The sequence below is a fragment of the Ammospiza caudacuta genome, chromosome Z, assembly GCF_027887145.1.
Source record: "Ammospiza caudacuta isolate bAmmCau1 chromosome Z, bAmmCau1.pri, whole genome shotgun sequence".
In the NCBI taxonomy this organism is placed as follows: domain Eukaryota; kingdom Metazoa; phylum Chordata; class Aves; order Passeriformes; family Passerellidae; genus Ammospiza; species Ammospiza caudacuta.
In genome coordinates this window covers 86,044,753-86,064,697 of record NC_080632.1, presented here as the reverse complement: position 1 = coordinate 86,064,697, position 19,945 = coordinate 86,044,753, and the positions used below count along the sequence as shown (strand labels likewise).

General features: G+C 50.2%; 1 protein-coding gene across 1 annotated transcript in view; it reads left to right on the top strand.

The window, feature by feature from the left end:
• Positions 1–19,945, top strand: part of ZBTB7C (zinc finger and BTB domain containing 7C) — a 36,905-nt gene that overhangs the window by 11,644 nt on the left and 5,316 nt on the right. The window contains exon 2 of the mRNA XM_058824235.1: positions 17,588–18,781. Coding sequence (XP_058680218.1) covers positions 17,588–18,781 — 1,194 coding nt within the window. The remainder of the gene's footprint in view (positions 1–17,587; positions 18,782–19,945) is intronic.

Here is a 19,945-nt window from a genome sequence, read left to right as displayed (position 1 = left end):
CCTGGAGCTTCTCTGGTGCAGCTGAACAGCCCCAGCTGTGCCAGGCTGGCTCCAGAGCAGAGGGGCTCCATCCTCCTGGTCATTTTTGTGGTGTTCTCAATACCTGCTCAGTGTCTCATCCTGGGCTGCACAAGACATTTGCAAACTGGCTTGAATCATTATTTATAGCACTGCACCCTTAGAAATCTCTCCTACCCAGCAGAAGGACATGTACGTCTTTTTTTGCCATAAAGGCTCATTTTTATTCAGTGGCATTCGGAGCAGAGTGGATCCAAGGGCTGGGGCTGTGCATCGGATTTTTCCGTGCCTGGAGATTTACACCCGCACTCCTGCTGCCATTAAAGGTGCCCTGCTCCAAGTATAAATCAGACTGTGCTCTGGTAGATGTTTTATGTGTTTCCCAGAAGTCATGTGCAGAGGTAGGAAGGACCCACTGCAAATTTTGCACTGGCTTTTGGGGGCTTTTCTGAGTGCTGCTGGGGGAACACAACCACAGGGGGATTTATATTCCCTTTTCCTGAAGGGTTCACCATAGAAGAGGCTTTTTTTTTTTTTTTTTTTACCACCTTGGGCAAGAAACTGTTTGGTTTGATTTAGGTTCAAATTTTATTTTTAAGCAAAATATGAGAAACACAGGAGAGGAAACCGCACTCTGTTCCTTAAAATTGGTGGCAGAAAAGACAGGGCTACAAAAATATTCTCTGCTGCATGCATTTGATGAGCATGTACCTTGGCTAACATAGCACTGAGGAGCTCTGGGTGTCCAACAGGATTGCACCTTTTCATCTAAAGGTGTTTTTTTTTTAACAAGGATTCAGCCCCTGGGCTTACCATGTCCTGTAGTCCATCTCTGTGTGTAAAATGTCAGCAGCTCACATTGAGCTCTGATTCTACAATACCATTTGGAAAAGGGAGTTGAAACTAAACCCTTCTCAGACCTCAGCCTTCCACTATTTACAAGGAGATGATAAAAAAGGAATGGAAGGCAACTTTTCAGATGGGCAGATAGTGATAGGACAAGGGGGAATGGCTTAAAACTGGCAGGAGGCAGGATGAGATTGGACTTTGGGAAGAAATGCTTTCCTGTGAGGCTGGTGGAGCCCTGGCACAGGGTTCCCAGAGCTGCTGTGGCTGTCCCTGGATCCCTGGAAGTGTCCAAGGTGAGGTTGGACTGGGCTTGGAGCAACCTGTGATAGTGGAATGTGTCCCTGCCCATGGCAGGGGGGTGTCACTTGGTGATTTTTAAAGTCTCTTCCATCCCAAACCACTCTGTGAGTCTCATGACCTACCTGAGGGAGCCTGTGTTCAAGGCCATGACTCGGGGAAAAAGGAAAGAGAAAAGCTGTGGGTAATTTGGCCATCCACCTCCTTTAATCCCCTTCCCGTTGCTCCTGACCCGGTGAGACAAGAATCTTTTTAATTCTCCATGCTTTGCCTCCCCTGATTCAATGCTCAGCCTTTAGTAACCACAGAGGGAGACTCCAAATCCCCCTTTTTCCCTTTTTTTACCCTCCACAGAAGCTGGACCCACCAGCAGCCACCTGGGCAGGGGGAGCAGCCCAGCAGCTCTTGGCCGCGCTCGCGCACACGCCCACAGCGCCGTTCCCTTGTAATTAAATCCCTTTTTTCCCCCGGCTGGAAGGATCCTGCTATAAACAAGGGTTTTCTCTAACCATAATTGTGCCCGGCGGAGGGCACAGCTCTGCAATCACTCGGGGCTTTGTTCGGAGCCAGCGCCTCTGCCTCTCCTCAGGTATGCCAGCAATGCCAGCGGAACTCCCCACGACCCGACATGAGTCCCAGGGCAGGGCTTGCAAACACAGGCAGTGGTCAAAACGGGGCTTAAGTGCCTTTATAAATATTTTGAAGAGCTGGCTTAGAAAAAAGAAAGTCCCTGGCGTGCGGCGGTGCTGGTGTTTCATCCAGCGCTGGTGCGCGGCTTTGAAGTGTGGTGTGAGCAAGCTGCTGGGCTCCTGCCCATCCCTGGGAAGGACTGGGTGAACAAAAATATACATATCTGTACGTTTAGAACTATGCAAGAGATAGTATCCACACCCCTCTTGGTCGTGTGTCTTTGTGGACAAACAGGGGAGGGTAGAAATTGATGTGCTGCAAAGGAGTGTTCTGTTCATGTGGTGGGACAACATCAGGTAGGTCAGGGAGATCCACAGGTGGGAGATGGGGCAGGGGAATGGACAGGTAGATGCTTCCAAGTGTCTGGTTTTATTGTAGCCCCTTACCTTTCCTCTTCTAGAGAGTCATCATTACGATATATTTAACCAGAGGCTGTTGTATTTGTGCTGTGGAGGGAGATGCAAAGCACAGTGTGATGGCAGGCAAAGTGAGGTGAAACGCTGATATTTTCCCACCCAGGACAAAAAGTAGGTCCTAGGGTAGTGTGAGTGGCTCCACATGCATGCTGTTGCCCTTCAGAACATTGCCCAACCACAAACACACACCCAGAGCATCCTCCATTCCTTTGCTCAGTAGGTGAATCAAACCTGCACCCTGGGAAGAGGACAAAGAAGCAGACATGTGCTCCCCACACACGTGCAGTGCCCCCTTCCAGCCCATAAGCCCTTGGTGTTGCTGTTGTGTTAGACAAATGTTTTTAGAGTTTTATTTGTTTTTTTTTTCTTTTTTTTGGTGTAAGAAAGCAAGAGCAAAGCAGCTCCATAAGATAATCTCTGTAAGAGCTGAGAGCCAAAACATCCAGAGGTGTGCATATCACTGAAGAATTTGGGAGGGAAATGTCATTAAAGGGGATCTGATTCCACCCCCTCTGCCATGGGGCGGGACACCTCCCACTGTCCCAGGCTGCTCCCAGCCCCATCCAGCCTGGCCTGGGGCACTGCCAGGGATCCAGGGGCAGCCACAGCTGCTCTGGGCACCCTGGGCCAGGGCCTGCCCACCCTCCCAGACAGCAATTCCTAATTCCCAATGTGCCAAAATCTGTGCCTGCCCTCTGGCAGTGGGAGCCATTGCCTGGGTGCTGTCCCTGCCTGCCTTGTCCCCAGGGGCTGTGCAGCTCTCCTGGAGCCCCTGGAGGCCCTGGCAGGGGCTCTGAGGTGTCCCTGGAGCCTTCTCTTCTCCAGGCCAAACATCCCCAGCTCTCTCAGTCTGTCTCAATATGTCACAATGCACTGCAAGGTTGATCTGTAGCATTTTCTCTGGAAGTTGTAGCACTTTAACTGGACCAGCCTAGTCAGACTTGTACCATTTCCCCCTGAGCAGATGCAGTCAGAGCTGTACAGATGTTGCCTTATGCACCCAGCTGTGCCACTGGAAGATAAGCCTCTCTTCTGGAGTTTGCTGCTGGATCCATATTCCAGGAGCACCAGCCAAGTTCTTTTCACCCAGCTGCCCATAGCAGGTTGGAAGAAATCTGATTGCTGCTTTTTTCCTAGCAGAAATTGGGATTTTCTTAACACCTTAAAGGCTGAGCTTTGTAGAGTAGTTACCTCTGGCCTAGTAGTGGATGAGAAGCTGGGGATCCTTTCTCATGGCTGTAGCACATCTTGGATCAGAAAAAAGCATCCCTCCTCAGGCTTGTAATGCTCTGTAGGGGCAAATGTGTGAAAGTGGATCATCTTGGTAAAAGATGGTTTTTCAGTGGTGTAGCTATCTTCATTCTGCACTCCCATATCCCATCCCTGGAAGTGCTCCAGATCATGTTGGTTGGGGCCTGGAGCAGCCTGGTCTAGGGGAAGGTCTCCCTGCCCATGGCAGGGGCTTGGAACTGGGTGAACTTCAAGGTCCCTCCAAACCATTCTAGGATTTGTGACTTCTATGGTGGCTCCAGCACCAGAGTACAAAGTGTATCCCAGTGAAATTCAGATCACTCTACTCAGTCTGTCCTGCAGACCAGTGTAATGTCCTGATCCTCTTTGTGCTGGTGCACATCCAGAACAAGATCAGTTAAACCCCAGGAGTCAATCAGAATTACACCAGGATAAATAAGAATACATTTTACCCAGAAAAGCCCCCGAAAAATGTAATTCAGTTCCAGCAAGGCCAAGTTGAGGCTGTAGGCAGTGCCCTGTAATTCAATGACTCCTTTGGACATCCCCTTTGAGTTGAGACATGTGAGCAGCTTCCCTCTTCCCTTGAAGCTGTTTCCTTGTAAAGCCTCTGTGAACTTGTGCATGTGTCAATGTTATGGTTATCACACATGTAATTTCATCTGACATTGTAATGACAGCATGGAGAGTTCAAAATGTAACAGTAAATATAGTTGTTAGGGGAAAAAAAAAATACCAACATCCTAGCCCATCATCCTGAATGCCTCTTCACGTCATGGGAGGGATGCAGACAGACTCCAAACACCATCAGCATTTCTGGGTTCCAGTTGGAAACTGCCTGGAGTTCAGCGTAGGCCAACACAAACAGGCGAGACTGTCTCTCTCTGCATGTCAGGGCTGCCTTTTCCCCTCCTTTTCCCTGTTTTGTTTTTTTGTTTTGTTGTTGATTTGGAAGGGTCACCCCTCTGAAGAGGGGAGAGGCTGGGAGTTTTCCCTGCTTTCTTGGGGTGTTTGGTAGCCTGTGGCACAATGCATCCCAGATCCTGCCCTCACCCTTGGCCGAGAGCTGAGTCCTGACTCGACCCCTGGTTATTTTTGAGTGCTGTCAGCTTGTGATGCTGTATTGAAGGGTCATTTGCCAATTCCATTATAAGCCTCATTTACAACTCAGCTGGTTTAAATCAGATCAGACTGTGAGTTGGCACGTGCAAAGAGTCAGCTGGGACACAGGACTTGCCTGCTGAGGGACCTGATCCCACAGACCCCCTTCTTGCTTGCAGAAGCATTGGTTAAAATAATTAATCCCACTGACTTTCAGAATTATTTTTTTTCCATGTGTTTGAGAGAAACATCTAAGCAGTGGATATTTTTCTTTTCCTTCTTCCAGGGAGAGTTCAAATGTTTTTTTTTTTCTGTTGGTTCTCCACCAGCTTTGGCTATATTTACCAAGCTGGGCATGGGTGGGCCCCGCCGGATCGCACGGATTGCTCAGGCGGGTGAGGCTTTGCAGGAGCTGAGGGCTGAGCTGAGGACTCAGCTGCTGTTTAGCTTGCAACCAGCTTGGCAGAGAAACCAGGGACTTGGCACTCAGAAGGAGCTGAGATACAAATGAAATCTGAATCTGACCCCACATCTTCAGTTAAATTGCTCTGTAACCTTGAGAGCTGGATTAAATCATCCCTGGAAGACAGGGAGTTACCTCTGGATATTTGGTGCTTGGGCCATGCTATAAGGTTATGCCCATATATTACCTGTGGTCTTCAGAGAGCTCATTAGATGGCTGGTTTACATATAAAAAGTCTGGATGAAAGACTCATCCCCTTTCCCTGACCATCCTGTGCTGAAACCTGGCAGTATTTCCACTAGAAATGCCCAGCTCAAGAGTTAGGGACGTGATACATCTCACTGGGGCTTCAGCATGGTCAGGAAAATATTGGCTTGCAGAAAAAATGGTCATGGGACCACAGAGTCATCAGATGGCTTGGGGAGAAGTGACTTTTGAAGGTCATCTCATTCCAGCCCCCTGCCCTGGTCCGGGACAGCTTCCACTAAACTGGGTTGCTCCAAGTCCTGTCCAACATGGACTTGAATGTTTCCAGGGATGGGGCAGCCCAGCTTCTCTGGGCAACCTCTGTGCATGTTTGCCACCTTCATCATAAGAGTTTCTTCCTCCTAGCCAGTCTGAATCTCCAGTCTTTCCATTTAAAGCCATCACCTCTTGTTTCCATGGGTGCAGCATCTCGTGAAGCTCCTCTTTGGGGCAGCAAAGGATGGAGAGATGCAACATTCACCCACTCTGCCCAGCTCCCCTCTCTGATGGGGCAGGGCCTGCAGGTGACTCAGGGGAGACACTCACAGGTAACATCTGTGTCTGCTTGGTCTCTTCTCTGAGCCAGGGTCCTGAATTTTCATCCTGTGTTGGGTTTGACTGTGACACCACCGTACAAGCCCAGGACTATCATTCTGCCCATGGTTCAGATGATGGGGTGGTGGTGCTGGAGGGGCTGTGTCTTTGCAAGCTGGATTGCCATGGCAGGATGAGATGCTCTGCAGAGGCACCTTCCATGAACACACCTCTCCAAAAACCACCTCATGTCTATGTGGGAACTCTTCCACCCCAGCCATAGCACAGTAGCTTGCGTGTTCAGAGCTCCAGGACTGAAGTGGCAATTACAAACCAATGAGGCTGCAAGGGCTCTCATGAGAGCTGAGCAGGAATAGAATATTTTGAGTTATGCCAGAGTTAAATAGACCAATCTGAGGTACCTTTCTCCTAAATACCTGTGGGATTTATGAGCCTAATGAATGGCAACACGGTGTCAGCCACGCAGGGCGCAGTGGGAGCTGAAGAGAGAAGCCAAGCTCATGTTACAGGGCTTGGCCCAAAGCAAGCAGGGCTTTAGAGAGGTGCTGAGCTGCTGAGGATGTCCTCCTGAGAGAGAGGACAAAGCTCCTGCCTCTGCCTTGCTGTGATCTGGAGATACCTCAGGCCTGGCAGCGTCTTGGCCAGCGCATGGGAATGATTGGGTGCTCCTCCTGGAGGGTTGATACCGGGGGACTAAATGCAGATCAGCAGGAAACCCCCCAAAAAGGGATGTGTGCCACTGGGGATGCCCAGTGATGCTGCCAGGAGCCTGGGCATGGTCTGGAGGAGCAGTCCTGCCCAGGCAGGGGATGGGGTGCAGTGCTGCCAATGCCACTGCCGAGCTGAGCTTCCCACCCCTCTGCTGCTGGAGCCTGCCTGTACCTGCTCCCAAGCCGATATTAAGCCTGCTCAAACACTGCACCGCCTTCTCCTCGCATTGTTTTCTGTACCCCACACCCAGCACCAAAATAGCGATAACCCCCCCTTCCCCACCCTCCCGCGGTGACTCAGGCTGGCGAGCAGGCACACATCTGCTTCTGATTTAATGTGCGAGCGCTCTGACCCTTTTATTTTTGTTCCCAAAGTCCTCCCATCGTCGGTGGCTTTCTCTCTGGGGGCGAGGTTGGGGGGGGGGGGAGAAGAGGAGGGGAAGCTGGATCCCCATCCTTCGTGCTCTGCTTTTTCGGAGCCCTCAAAAAATGTATTTATTTTGGAGCTGTGTTTTCATGAGCAGGCTGGTGACAGCCTCACCCGGATCCGAGTCCAAGTCCCTCGCAATCCTGTCCACTCCGGAGGGACGCCAGCCAAACCAGTTTTCCATGGTTAAGTTGGGCACATTTTTCCGCCGTGGTTGGTTGGTTAGTTGGTTTTTCTTTTTTTTTTCTCTTTCTTTTTTTTTTGTTTGGTTTTTTTTAATTTTTTTTTTTTTTTTTTTTTTTTTGTCAGGAAGCAAACCCACCCAGTGTGTGCAGGCCGTTCAATAGGAGCCCTTTTTTTTTTTTTTACAATTTCTTTTCCTTTTTCTGGCTCTGAAGAAGAACAGGATGAGAGAGAGTGAAGGGGCTGGTGTGTTTTCCCAGGAGAGTTCAGAATGGGAGGAAATGGCTTTTTTTGGCTATTTTTAAGGCCATGCTGGAAGGAGGTACCTACCACTGATGTGCTCATTGGATTGCAATGTTGTGTGTTAACAGGGATGTATCCTATATGTGTCTCCTATGTCACTCCCTGTAACAGGGTCTGGGCACAATGGGAAGGTGTTGGAGGAGAGTGGGTGCACCCACATGGGCAGAAATGCCACCAGCAATGTCACATACCTCATGGACCTTCATCTGTCTCATACCAGAGCTGCTGGGGAGACCAGCAACCAGATGTTCAGCCAGACCCTGCATGGGCATATCTCTGGTGGGGATTTTCCTCTTGCTTTCTCTTTTTCTCCTCATTTTGGTGGTGTGGGAGGGGGAGCGTGTCACTTGAGGTGTGAATGAGTTTCCATGAGAGTGGGGTGGTTGCAGAGGATGTCTGGAAGCCCTCCTGTTTCACTTAACATATTCCCCCCTCCCACACGTGTTTTGAGTGTGTGCATATAGATTTGGGTGGGGGGGAGACACCCACCCAGCATCATTGCCTGTATCAGCAGCATTGTATTAAACACGGCCAGGAGACCATCAAGGCTACACAGAGCTATGTAGACAGTGCTTCAATAAAATGGGTTTCAAGAAAAAAAAGCATCTTGAGCATCTTCAGCCATGCAGCACCTTCTGAAGCCTTAGCAGAGAGGAGCAGTAGGAAGCTGATGCCCAGAGCACCATCCCTTCAAGCTCCAGACCTTCAAGGAAATGCTTGGATGGGGGGACAAGGCTGCAAGAAAAGACTGTTGTCACTGTGTGACCACTCTGTAAAGTCTTCTCTCTGGTACCTGCCTAGATGCTGTGGTTAATTAATTTGCCCCTGCTCTGTGTGTGGATGAAGCCCTCAAAACACCATCTGGAGCCAGGTGGTGCCTTTGATGTAGCTCCACTAATTGTTTATGTTTATTTGACCATTTATCACCAGGATGCCCCTTTGCCAAGGCCTGCTCAGCACATCAGATGGCATTTGTCATGCAGCATGCAGACTTCATCAAGCTGCCACCCAGAAAAGACCTGGAGCTCCTGATTTTGGAGCTTTATATAAATTCTGAAACTGGGCAGTGTGACGGGCAATTTAAGGAAGCTGGGAAAAGGAAACCAAAGTGAAAACATGGCCCTTCAATTACAGCAGACACTGAATTCTATTCTTGCCATGACAGGGCTCGTGTTGGTGTTTATCTGGGGCTGAGAACTGGTTCCAGGGAAATGGGAGGGGCATGGGACTTGGTGATGTGATCACAGAATGGGTTTGGGTTGAAGGAACTTAAAGAGCAGGTACCTCCAGCATCCTGCCATGAGCTCAACCTCTTCATCACCCTGTGCCACCCAAGAGCTCAACTTCAGCCACAGGTTCCTCCCCAGAGAGGAACTGAGGACAGGAAATCGAGTTTTATATGGACTGGGGTCAGGTCCTGGTGGTCGTGGAGCAGCAGCAAATTCCCATTACAACCAGCAGCACCCAACTGTTCAGCAGGCTGAGGGGTGATTTCATTCGTAATTTGCAATTTTGCCAGATCATATCTGTATGCAAACAAAGTTGATGAAGTACAGAGTATTTCATGTAGGCTCTGGGTAGCTGGAGTAAGCCTGCAGGGGTGGATTTGTTCAAGGGTATACATTTGCTGAGGTGTGTAAGGAGGGTTTAGAAATTCCCTGGGATGGATTCACACAGGGCACAGGAGCTGCTTTGGCCTCCACATCCTGGTGAGCAAATGAGTGGCACCCTCCTAAGCAAATAATCCCTGTGGAGCTTCCCAAGTGATGCTGTACCAGAGATTCCAGCAGATCTCCAGTACTGATGTGCCCCAGATCTGCTTGGCTGGATAAACTCCTGCATGGATTTTGGAAATTGGGAAGAGAAAGGGTTACTGTTGGGATCACTGGAAACTCTGGAGATTTTTCTAAAGCACCTTTTGTTTTGGACTCCCTGATGGGACTTCAATGAATATGGCTTTTTTTGTGGCCTGCTTATAGGAAACTAGTAGTTCCAGCTGGAAAAAGGTCAGTTTTATATAGTATGTGCAAATATAAATAGTTCACATGGGCTCAACTTGCCAGCCAGATGTTGGTACGGATGAATCCTTGTATGCCCAAGGATTTTGTTCAGAGATTAGTATGAATTCTGACAAGTCCAGTAAGTAATGAAGAAATAGCAGGGTGAAGGTCACCCCTGGGATTTCACTCCCTGAAGCCTGACCACTTTAATTATGTGATCAAACCATGCTCGACTGCTGGGGCTCTTCCATCTCACACATCCTGTGGAGGGCTGGGCTCCTTGGCCACCCCTCTCCTCCTGGCAGCACAGCGAGGTCTCCATCTGTGTCAGGGACTCTGCTTGGCCTTTCCCCTGATGTCCCACAGAGCATCTCTCCAAACTGTGCTGAGCTGTTCCATTTGCCAGGAGACCTTTGGGGTGCTGCCACCTCTGCGCCCACCCCCGGGGCTGCCTCCCATCCGTGCTGCCAGCAGGGAGAATGCCACCTTCTGTGCATCCTTCCTGGCCAAAGCATCGCTTTGGAAGCATCTTCCCTCTTCTGCTCTGTCCAGATCCAAGCACAATCCATGGGTTTTTGGCATGATCTTAATTTCTGTGTGGATGAACTCAATTGAAAGCCGACCACCCCAGACTTTCCCAGCTCAACCCCGTGTCCCCCAGACTGGTCACAGTTCCTGGAGAAGTAAAACCCTGCTGGTGTTGCTGGGAGGTGGTTCCCTCACACAGAACCGCCTTTGGGTCTGAAGAGGGATACAGTCCCTCAGAACCATGGTGATTTTCCTTGCATAGAACCACCTTTGGGCCTGTAGAGGGGTGGTGTCACTCAGAACTGGGGTGATTTCCCTCACACAGAACCAATTTGGGTCTGCAGAGGGATGGTGTCCCTCAGAATTGGGGTGGTTTCCCTCACACAGAACTATCTTTGAGTCTGCAGAGGGTGGTGTCCCTCAGAATCATGGTGATTTCCCTCACACAGAACAACAGTGATTTCCCTTGCACAGAACCAATTTGGATCTGCAGAGGGGTGGTGTCCCTCAGAACTGTGATGATGTCTCTCACACAGAGCCATCTTTGGGTCTGCAGATGGGCGGTGTCCCTCGGAACAATCTTTGGACCTGCAGAGGGCTGGTATCCTTCAGAACTGTGGTGATTTCCCTCACACAGAACCAGTTTGGGTCTGCAGAGGGACGGTGTCCCTCAGAATTGGGGTGATTTCCCTCATACAGAACCATCTTTGGGTCTGCAGAGGGCTGGTATCCCTCAGAACCGTGGTGATTTCTCACACACAGAACCAATTTGGGTCTGCAGAGGGGTGGTGTCCATCAGAATCATGGTGATTTCCCTCACACAGAACCACAGTGATTTCCCTTGCACAGAACCACCTTTGGGTCTGCAGAGGGGTGGTGTCCCTCAGAACCAATTTGGGCCTGCAGAGGAGTCATGTCCCTCAGAACCATGGTGATTTCTCTTGCACAGAACCAGTTTGGGTCTCCAGAGGGATGGTGTCCCACAGAACCAATCTGGGCCTGCAGAGGAGTCGTGTCCCTCAGAACCATGGTGATTTCCCTTGCACAGAACCAATTTGGGCCCGCAGAGGGTGGTGTCCCTCAGAACCATGGTGATTTCTCACACACAGAACCAGTTTGGGTCTGCAGAGGCGTGGTGTCCCTCAGAATTCCGGTGATTTTCTTACGAGGGAGGCAGTGGTCAATGTCGCCACATTTTCCTCATCATTCCAGGCATCCCAGGGAAGTGATTGAAAGGCAGGCAGCTCCATGCCCCACCTTCCTGCTGGAGGGCAGAAATGCGTGCTGCTGGGGTGGGTGGTTTAATAACATGTTCCTCTGGAGACAGGATGTTCAGAGGGGAGGTGTGCCCCCATAGAAAGGAATAAATATAAAGGCAATAGTTACCTCTTTTAGGTGTTGCACCTTCCTTCATTTTCAAATAAAAAGGTAATCCCACCTCTCTGCTTGCCTTCAAATTGGCATTTGGGGATCCCAAGTCTTTCTTGGTGCTCCCAATTGGAGTGAAGTGCTTGGCCAAGGCAGTGGTGTTGTCCCTGTGGGGCTGGCTGTGGATGGGGTGTCAGTGTGGGTGGCTTTGCTCGAGGACATTTGCACAAGTGACTTGCTCAAGGTTGTGGATGCAGGAACAGAGCCTCAGCATCCCTATTGCACCAAAATAGAATCAGAGTTTGGTTTGGGTTTGAAGTGACTGCTGTGTCCAAGCCCCCTGCCATGGGCAGGGACACCTTCCACTATCTCAGGTTGCTCCAAGCCCTGTTCAGCCTTGTCCTGGGCACTTCCAGGGATCCAGGGGCAGCCACAGCCTCTCTGGGCACCATGTGCCAGTGTTTTTCCACCAAGTAACAGCAGCAGGAGTGATCAATCACTGGCCAGCATACCCCAGTGAAAGAAGCTGTAATATTTTGACAGATTATGGTGATCTCACACGCACATTTTAATTGCCTCATTATGAAGAGACACAAATAAAACTGGGGGGGAAAGAAAAAAATAACCCACATATATATTTATGGGCTGATGGATGTAGCAGGCAGGTTGGCACATCCATGGGTGGATGCAGAGGGAGAGCAGCCAGCCCACCCTGGCTGCTGCCTCCGCTCCTGCAGCCTGGAGCAGGGATTGGGAAAGAGGTGCAGGTAGCAGAGCAGCAGAGCCAAAGCATCTGAGCCTCAGGGTGCTGAGCACCCCGGGCTGGGGAGGTGGTGATAGAAAATAAATCAGGGTGAGGAAAGGTGTTGAGATCTCCTCCTGATTCTCCCATCCTTGGAAGTGTCCCAGGCCAGGCTGGATGGGGCTTGGAGCAGCCTGGGACAGTGGGAGGTGTCCCTGCCCATGGCAGGGGGTGGAAGGAGATGGGGTTTAAGTCCCTTTCCAGCCCAAACCATTCTGAGATTCAATCTGTGGTTCTCTGACTCCCTCTCCTGACAGGGTCAGCAGCCTGGGGTGGCCTGGCGTGCTCAGCACCCCAAAGCCTGGTCCTGACACCTCTCGGATGCTCTGCTGGGTGGTCTCATGCTTCAGGGGTAGAGCTGGAATTCCTGCAGGAGTTTTGTGTCAGCTCAGGAAGGGGGGGCCAGCAGCTGGCTGGGATGGGGGAGCAGTGGTCAGGGATGCTCAACCCCAAGCCTTGCCCCTGGCCTTGCACCCTGAATCCCTCTACACACACAGGCTGGGTGAAGGGAGGAACTGGAGACACCTTGTTTTGCCTGGAAAAATGACATTTTGACACCAGGAGCAGGCAGAGATCAGCCAGAGCCTGAGGCTCCTTCCTCCACTGTGCTGAATGCAGAATGAGCCTGGCATGGGGGGGCAGCTGCTTTGCATCCCCTGCTTGCCCTGGGGCACCCCCATATCTTGGGGGGGCAGTCCCACAGAGAGCCACTGGAGGCACAGAAAAAAGAAACACAGTCAGGAGCCAGCACTTACCTGAGGGAAAATCACAGCAAAGAGAAGGCCAAGCAATGCACATTTTAAAGAAAAATCTCAATGCAAATAACGAAAATACGAAATAAAAACACAAAAAATATGAACGTATACAATATTAATGCAAAATTATAAATATCTAAAATAAGCAAATAATAAAATATTAATGTACCAGAATATTAATATATTAAAATATTAGAGTATTAAAATATTGAAACACTGCATGTTACAGCAATTACATTGTGTGTCAGCAAGCAATTAAAAGCCAAAATTGCATCTCCCAGCCAAGACTCAGGGTGCGAAGCGCTGTCCCCGTGCATGGGAAGGGGACATCCCCCATCCCTGAACCAGCAGCCACACCTCGCACAAGCCTGGGCTCCCCCTGGCAGCCTTCAACTCCTCCAAGGGCTCAGCTTTCCAGGGCGTTGTCACCGGGCTGAGGAAGGAGATGGGCAAGGGCAGTGCTGGTGAGGAGCCCTCACAGGTCACAGGCCTCCTGCTCCTGCCATTGAGCAGCGCTGAGAGCCAGGGGCAGGATGCTGTCCCTGCCCAGGGCTGGCACATCTCCTAGGGCTGCTCCAGGCTGTGTCAGTGCTCCACTTCCACCCCTACAAACAAGCAGAGGCAACACGAGTTTGCTTTATCTGGTTTCTGTGCATGTGTCGTTATAACCTATTGAGTGTACTTCTGGTTTTTACTTAGCGCGGTGCTAAAATCAGCATTTCGCCTCTCTCTGGTATTTCAGTTTTACATTGCTGGTTTGGAGATGCTGAGATCCTTCAGTGTTATAGTGAAGGAGGTTGGAGGAAAAAAGATTACTAAAGAAAAAAAAAGGAGGTTTTGAGCAGCAGAGTGCCTGGATGAGCTCTGGGTCACCCAGGGAGTGCACATTGCAGGTGGTTTATGATAATTGCTGTAGTCCATGGCTTGTATCTGGCGTTTTTCACCCAAAAAGAGGACAAATCTTAGCCCCCAACAACCCCTCTTTTTTTGCCTGTTGCAGCTTCAGGTGTCTAAATCTGTTGGCAGAATGTTTGAGGGAAACAGTCCAGTATCCCACCATCATTTTTTTATAAGTGGGGCTTTTCCTGGCAAGAAAGTAATGAATGAGTTTTAAGCATGACCATAAACGCAATGTTTCACAACATCATCTGCAGAATACATTTATCTTAGGTGCCCTCCACCCTTTCCACCATCTCCCTCCAGTTTATTTTAACAATGCTGTAATTTTCTATTATAAAATGGGATTTTGCTGTTTAACTCCATGTCGCCTGCTCAGCATTTACGTGTGTGTGTGTGTGTGTGTGTGCGTGCATGCTCTGGTGACATTTGTCACCATCAGAGGCTATTTTTAAGCCTGTTATTATTGAGGACCCCACCCTTGGCTTGGGGATGGGAAGGGGGGAGTGCAGGAGGAGGGAGAGGAGGGAGGGGAAGGAAAGAAAACGTCAGGCTCAGCACACTTCCAGCCTCTGGCCATCAACCTCCCCGGGGGCATGGGAACCATAAGGTCATTTCTCAAGCTCGCTGAGCTCCAGAGCTGTCAAACCACTCTGAGAGTTTAAAAAATGCAAATGCATGCAAATGAATGGGCTGTTTCTCTCCCTCTCCCCCCCCCTCACCCCCGGTTTAAATGACATGAATCACCTTCAATTTTGCCAGCATCCTGTAAAGTTATCGGCTTGCCTAAACGCTGCAGTTAACAGAGCCACATCTCAGGAGGACCAGGGAGGGATAAGAAAGGAAAAATAGCTAATTTCCACCAAAACCCCGTAATTTTTAAAATATATTTTATACATATAAATTATATGTAACTATGCATTTGTACACCCCAATCTCCCAATTCTAATTTTTCTTGCTGTCGAGCAAATAAGCCACTAATTAGGGAGAATGAAGCCTAGTGTCCAGAAAAAACCCTCTATAAAAACATTTCTCAGGGTAGCCTGATATTCTGCTGTTCTGATTTTTGGCACTTAGGGTGATCTGGCAGTGAAAGATGAAAATAGGAAGACACGTTCCTTCATGCAAGAAGCTCCTTTAACACTCAGGCTCCTTCCAAACAAAAATAAATGAGTAGATGATAAAAACAGCAATAGAAATTTAATTGCTCACGCTTATTATTCGGGATACAAAGCCCTAGAAAGGAAGCTGTCTTTTCCTCCCTGGCTCAGGGGTTATTTATTATCTTACACTCCACTTGGAGAAGGTATTAGATTTACTGTCATTTATCGGCGATTTTCAAGGAGGATTTGATACAGAGCTGGTCGGGATCGCAGAGGAGCGTTGCTGGTTAACATGGTTAAGCACAGCACCCTGTAATGAATCAATTTGTTTCAGACAACAGACGTAATTAGCGTGGAGGTAATGGGCACACCATGGGATGAGGGGCTGGAGCATCCTCCCTCCGCTGAAAATGACCAGAGCTGGGTGTGATTCCTGGTTCCTCTGCCCAGCTCCAGGCTTGGGGAGCTGGCGGGAGAGGGCTCCCATGGCTGGGGCTGCCCTCCAGCCCCTGTGAGGCTTCCCTGAGCATGGACAGCTGGACACTGTCCCCATCCCTGTGAGGCTTCCCTGAGCATGGACAGCTGGACACTGTCCCCATCCCTGTGAGCATTCACCAAGCATGGACAGCTGGACACTGTCCCCATCCCTGTGAGCATTCACCAAGCATGGACAGCTGGACACTGTCCCCATCCCTGTGAGGCTTCCCTGAGCATGGACAGCTGGACACTGTCCCCATCCCTGTGAGGCTTCCCTGAGCATGGACAGCTGGACACTGTCCCCATCCCTGTGAGGCTTCCCTGAGCATGGACAGCTGGACACTGTCCCCCATCCCTGTGAGCATTCACTGAGCATGGTCACTGTCCCCCATCCCTGTGGCTCCGCCCAGGCCTGTGGTCCATCACCTCCCTGCAGGTTGCATCATCCTCTGAGACCTTCACTCTCTGGCTCCCACACACCCGTTTTTGGCAGTGCTGGATAAGTGTGGGGAAGATACCTGCAAGGTCTCCCTGGGGAGGGAGGAAAAGGGAGACGGCGTTCCTTTTCCCACGGGAATGTTTGCTGCTGAATCTGATCCCCTCTACAGGCCTCCCAGGCTTCCCAAGGGTTTCTGGCCAAGGTGAAGTGCAGGTTTTCATGCAGAGCCTCCATTCAGACCAGGCTCTTTCCATCCCCAAGGCAGCTGGGAGGGCAGGAGCCATCTGAAGTAAACCGAGTCCCTACTGCTGGTGGCTTGGAAGGAGGTTTGGAGGTTTGGAATCAGCAGAGCCATAAACTGAGCAGGGAAGGATAGCGAGGACATGGCAGTGGATCCCAGGAGAGCTGCAGAGGTGGTGTGGTGTGGAACTGGGGAACCTGCCTGGTGATGTCAGCCTCGCAAAAGGGATGGAGGGGGGCTGCAGTTCTGCTTTCACGTGCCCTGAGTTCTCCTGGAGATTAACTGCTCTGTCCCTTGGCTGTGAACCAAGTGTCTACCTGCAGCAGGGCCAGGGCTGGTAGAGGTGACACTGCATGAACACATGCTCTGTGTCCTGGGGGTTTCCAAGAGTTAGTGTATTCAAAGTTATTCTGTCTGTTTGATGTATTCTGTCTGTGAGGGGATTAATGTATTCGTCGCCTGCTGGAGGAAATCGCTTTCCTTTCCTGGGATTTCTTATGTGGAAGGGCTGCTGAAGCCATGTGAAAGAGGAAACATCTTACAGATTAAAAAATGGCAAAAAAAAAACAACAAAAAAAAAAAAAAAGAATCAGGTTTTCCTCTTGGGTGTGGGCTTTTTGCTTCCGAGTTTTCCTTTGAAGCTAAAGCTGCTCTAGCAGGGGAAGAAGTCTGCCAGATGCACGGGGCATTTTGATACCATGCTGACAAGTCCAAGCAGGATTGGGAATGGAGAGAGCTCAGCTCATGGGAAGAGATAGCAGACAACTCTGTGTCTGGCCAGGTCCTTGCTACCTGGTTGTCTTCCTGAGTGTTTAGGTACACACTGTGACACAAATCCTTGCTTTCCTCCCCATTCCCAGATCCCTCAGCAGGACATTCCTACATGGCATATCCTCATGTGAGGTGACATGTCATAGCTTCCAGGCATGAAGCAGAACTGAAGATCCATAAGGATTGCTCTCCTGCTCCTGCAGGAAGCCGTGACCCTCCTCTATGGGATGTCCACTTATACCAGCCCCAGAAACAATCACGTAGATGATTTGGGCACTCCCTGGCTCATCTCTTTCAAGCAGTGTAGGTGCTGGCTCTTGGCAGTGTCAGCAATACAGCATCACTTTCCCCACATAGCTCCTGGCAGGGCAAATCCAACGTGTGCCTGGAACAATGCTGGCTTCAGGAGAACGCAGAAGAAATGTGGTGGGTAGGGAGTCATTGCACAAGGTTCCTGGGGGAGGGGTGTGAGAGAGAAGAGGGAGCTTGTGGAGATTGTGAAAAGGTGAGCAGGGTGGGAATTGAGAAGGAGATGAGGAGATGGGTATGGAAGCAGAGGATCTGGAAGGAGCTGAAGGTGCCCTGGAGATGCACGGAGACATGCAGGCAGGAGGTGATGGCAGGTGAGGCAGAGGAGGGAAGGCATTATCAGTTGGTAATGCCCTGCTAACGCTCTGCTGTTGGTGCTTTGTCCTAGGGCACTAAATGAGAATATGGCCAATGGCATTGAAGATCTTATCGGGATCCCATTCCCGAACCACAGCAGCGAGGTGCTGTGCGGCCTGAACGAGCAGCGGCACGACGGGCTCCTGTGCGATGTCATCCTCATCGTGCAGGACCAGGAGTACCGCACCCACCGCTCCGTCCTGGCCGCCTGCAGCAAGTACTTCAAAAAACTCTTCACTACCGGCACTTTAACGGACCAGCCCTATGTTTACGAGATTGACTTTGTCAAGCCTGAAGCACTTTCTGCCATCCTCGAGTTCGCCTACACCTCAACCCTCACCATCACCACCTCAAACGTCAAGCACATCCTCAGCGCCGCCAAGATGCTGGAGATCCAGAGCATCATCAATGTCTGCCTTGAGATCATGGAGCCTGACAGGGAGGCTGAGGAGGAAGATGACAAAGAGGACGACGACGACGATGAAGATGAAGAAGAAGACGAGGAGGAAGAGGAGGAGGAGGAAGTGGAAGATTTTGTCAATCAGGAGAACCGAACTGATGTGCAAGAAGTAAGCTGCCACCAAAGCCCTTCTGAGTCCGATCTCACTGAAGAAGCTTACACAGAAGCACCTAAAGATTTTCCAAATCACTTCCCAGCCAGTAACTCCTCTGGACACTTGGGCATGATACGAGACTTCTCCATAGAGTCCTTGCTGAGTGAAAACTTGTACCCTAAGGCAAACATCCCAGAACGGAGGCCAGCTCTGTCTCCTTTCGCCCCCAGCTTCTTCCCCCACCTGTGGAACGGCGACTTCAACTCCTTCCCCCAGCTCGAGGAGCCACAAGTAGACAACGGCCCCTTGGATCTGGTGATCAAAAAGAGGAAGATCAAGGAAGAGGAGGAGAAGGAAGACCTACCTCCACCTCCTTTCCCTAATGACTTCTTCAAGGACATGTTTGCCAACACACCAGCAGCTCCCTTAGGGCATATTAAGGCAGAGACTGACTATAGCACTTATCTCAATTTCTTAAGTGCTACCCAGTTTGGAGGAGTTTTCCCCCCATGGTCCCTGGAGGAAGAGAGGAAAATAAAGCCCAAGGCGTCCCAGCAGTGTCCCATCTGTAACAAAGTCATCATGGGGGCTGGCAAGCTGCCCAGGCACATGAGGACCCACACGGGGGAGAAGCCCTATATGTGCAATATCTGTGAAGTTCGCTTTACCAGGTGTGTGTTGGTCACCTCTGCTGTGTGTGGGGAGTGGGGTGGGGCTGGAGGGGCCACATCATAACCCATGAGTGATTTCTCTGCTGCTCATCAGAGAAAACTCACCAGAGTTTTTGTCCCAGAATAAATGTAGGGAGGAAAGCAGGGCATGATCTCTGTCCCCTTAGAAAAAATAAAAAGGGAGGAAGGGAGGGTGGAGGAAGAAAAAGAACCTACTGATTTTTGTGGGTTGTGGATGACATCCACAGCTCACTGGATCCATCCCTTGCTGGACAAAAGCTTAAATAAGTAACAGGATATTTTCAACCTCACCATAGTTCACCACAGTGGGATCAGAGTGAGCTGGAAAACAGATGGTCAAACAGCCAAGGACGCTTCATCTCTAATGTGCTGAGAGATGCACTGAATTGGGAGGGCCATTTAGCCACAGGATGTAATTAGTTTGGGTTTGCACTTTTTGGCATCAGTGTAGACCACAACCAAATTGCACACATTGGGACGTGACAGTATCTGGGCTCTCTGGGCTTTCTGGGGCTGGAGTGGCCCTAATTATTATGTCTTAGTAGCGCAGTTGGGGTCTCAGTCTCTTCCCCAAAGTAAAAAATGGCAGGATAAGGGGAAACGTCCTCAAGCGTCACCAGGGGGTTGGATATTAGGAACAATTTCTTCATGCAAAGCACTGTAACAGCCTGTCCAGGGCAGTGGAGGAGCCCCCATCCCTGAAAGGATATAAAAGATGTGTAAGTGTGACACCTGGGGACATGGTCTGGTGGACTTGGCAGTGCTGGGGAACAGCTGGACTCACAGAATCATGGAATGGTTTGGGCTGGAAATGACTTTAGAGTTCATCCAGTTCCACCCCCTACCGTGGGCAGAGACACCATCCACTATCCCAGGTTGCTCCCATCACTGTCCACCCTAGCCTGGGACACTTCCAGAGATGGGGCAGCTGCAACTTCTCTTGCCAAGTTGTATTTAGCTGTGCAAATGTAATGTTCCAGCCTGAAACCGTGCTCTGCAAAGCTGGGCAAATTTAATCGGTGAGCAGAGACAAATAGATTCCTGGACCTGCTCTTGCTGAGTATAATTAATATCTAATGAGAACAATCTTTACCATAATAATAAAGCTTTCTGACAAGAGCATGGTATTTCAGCTCCTGGCTG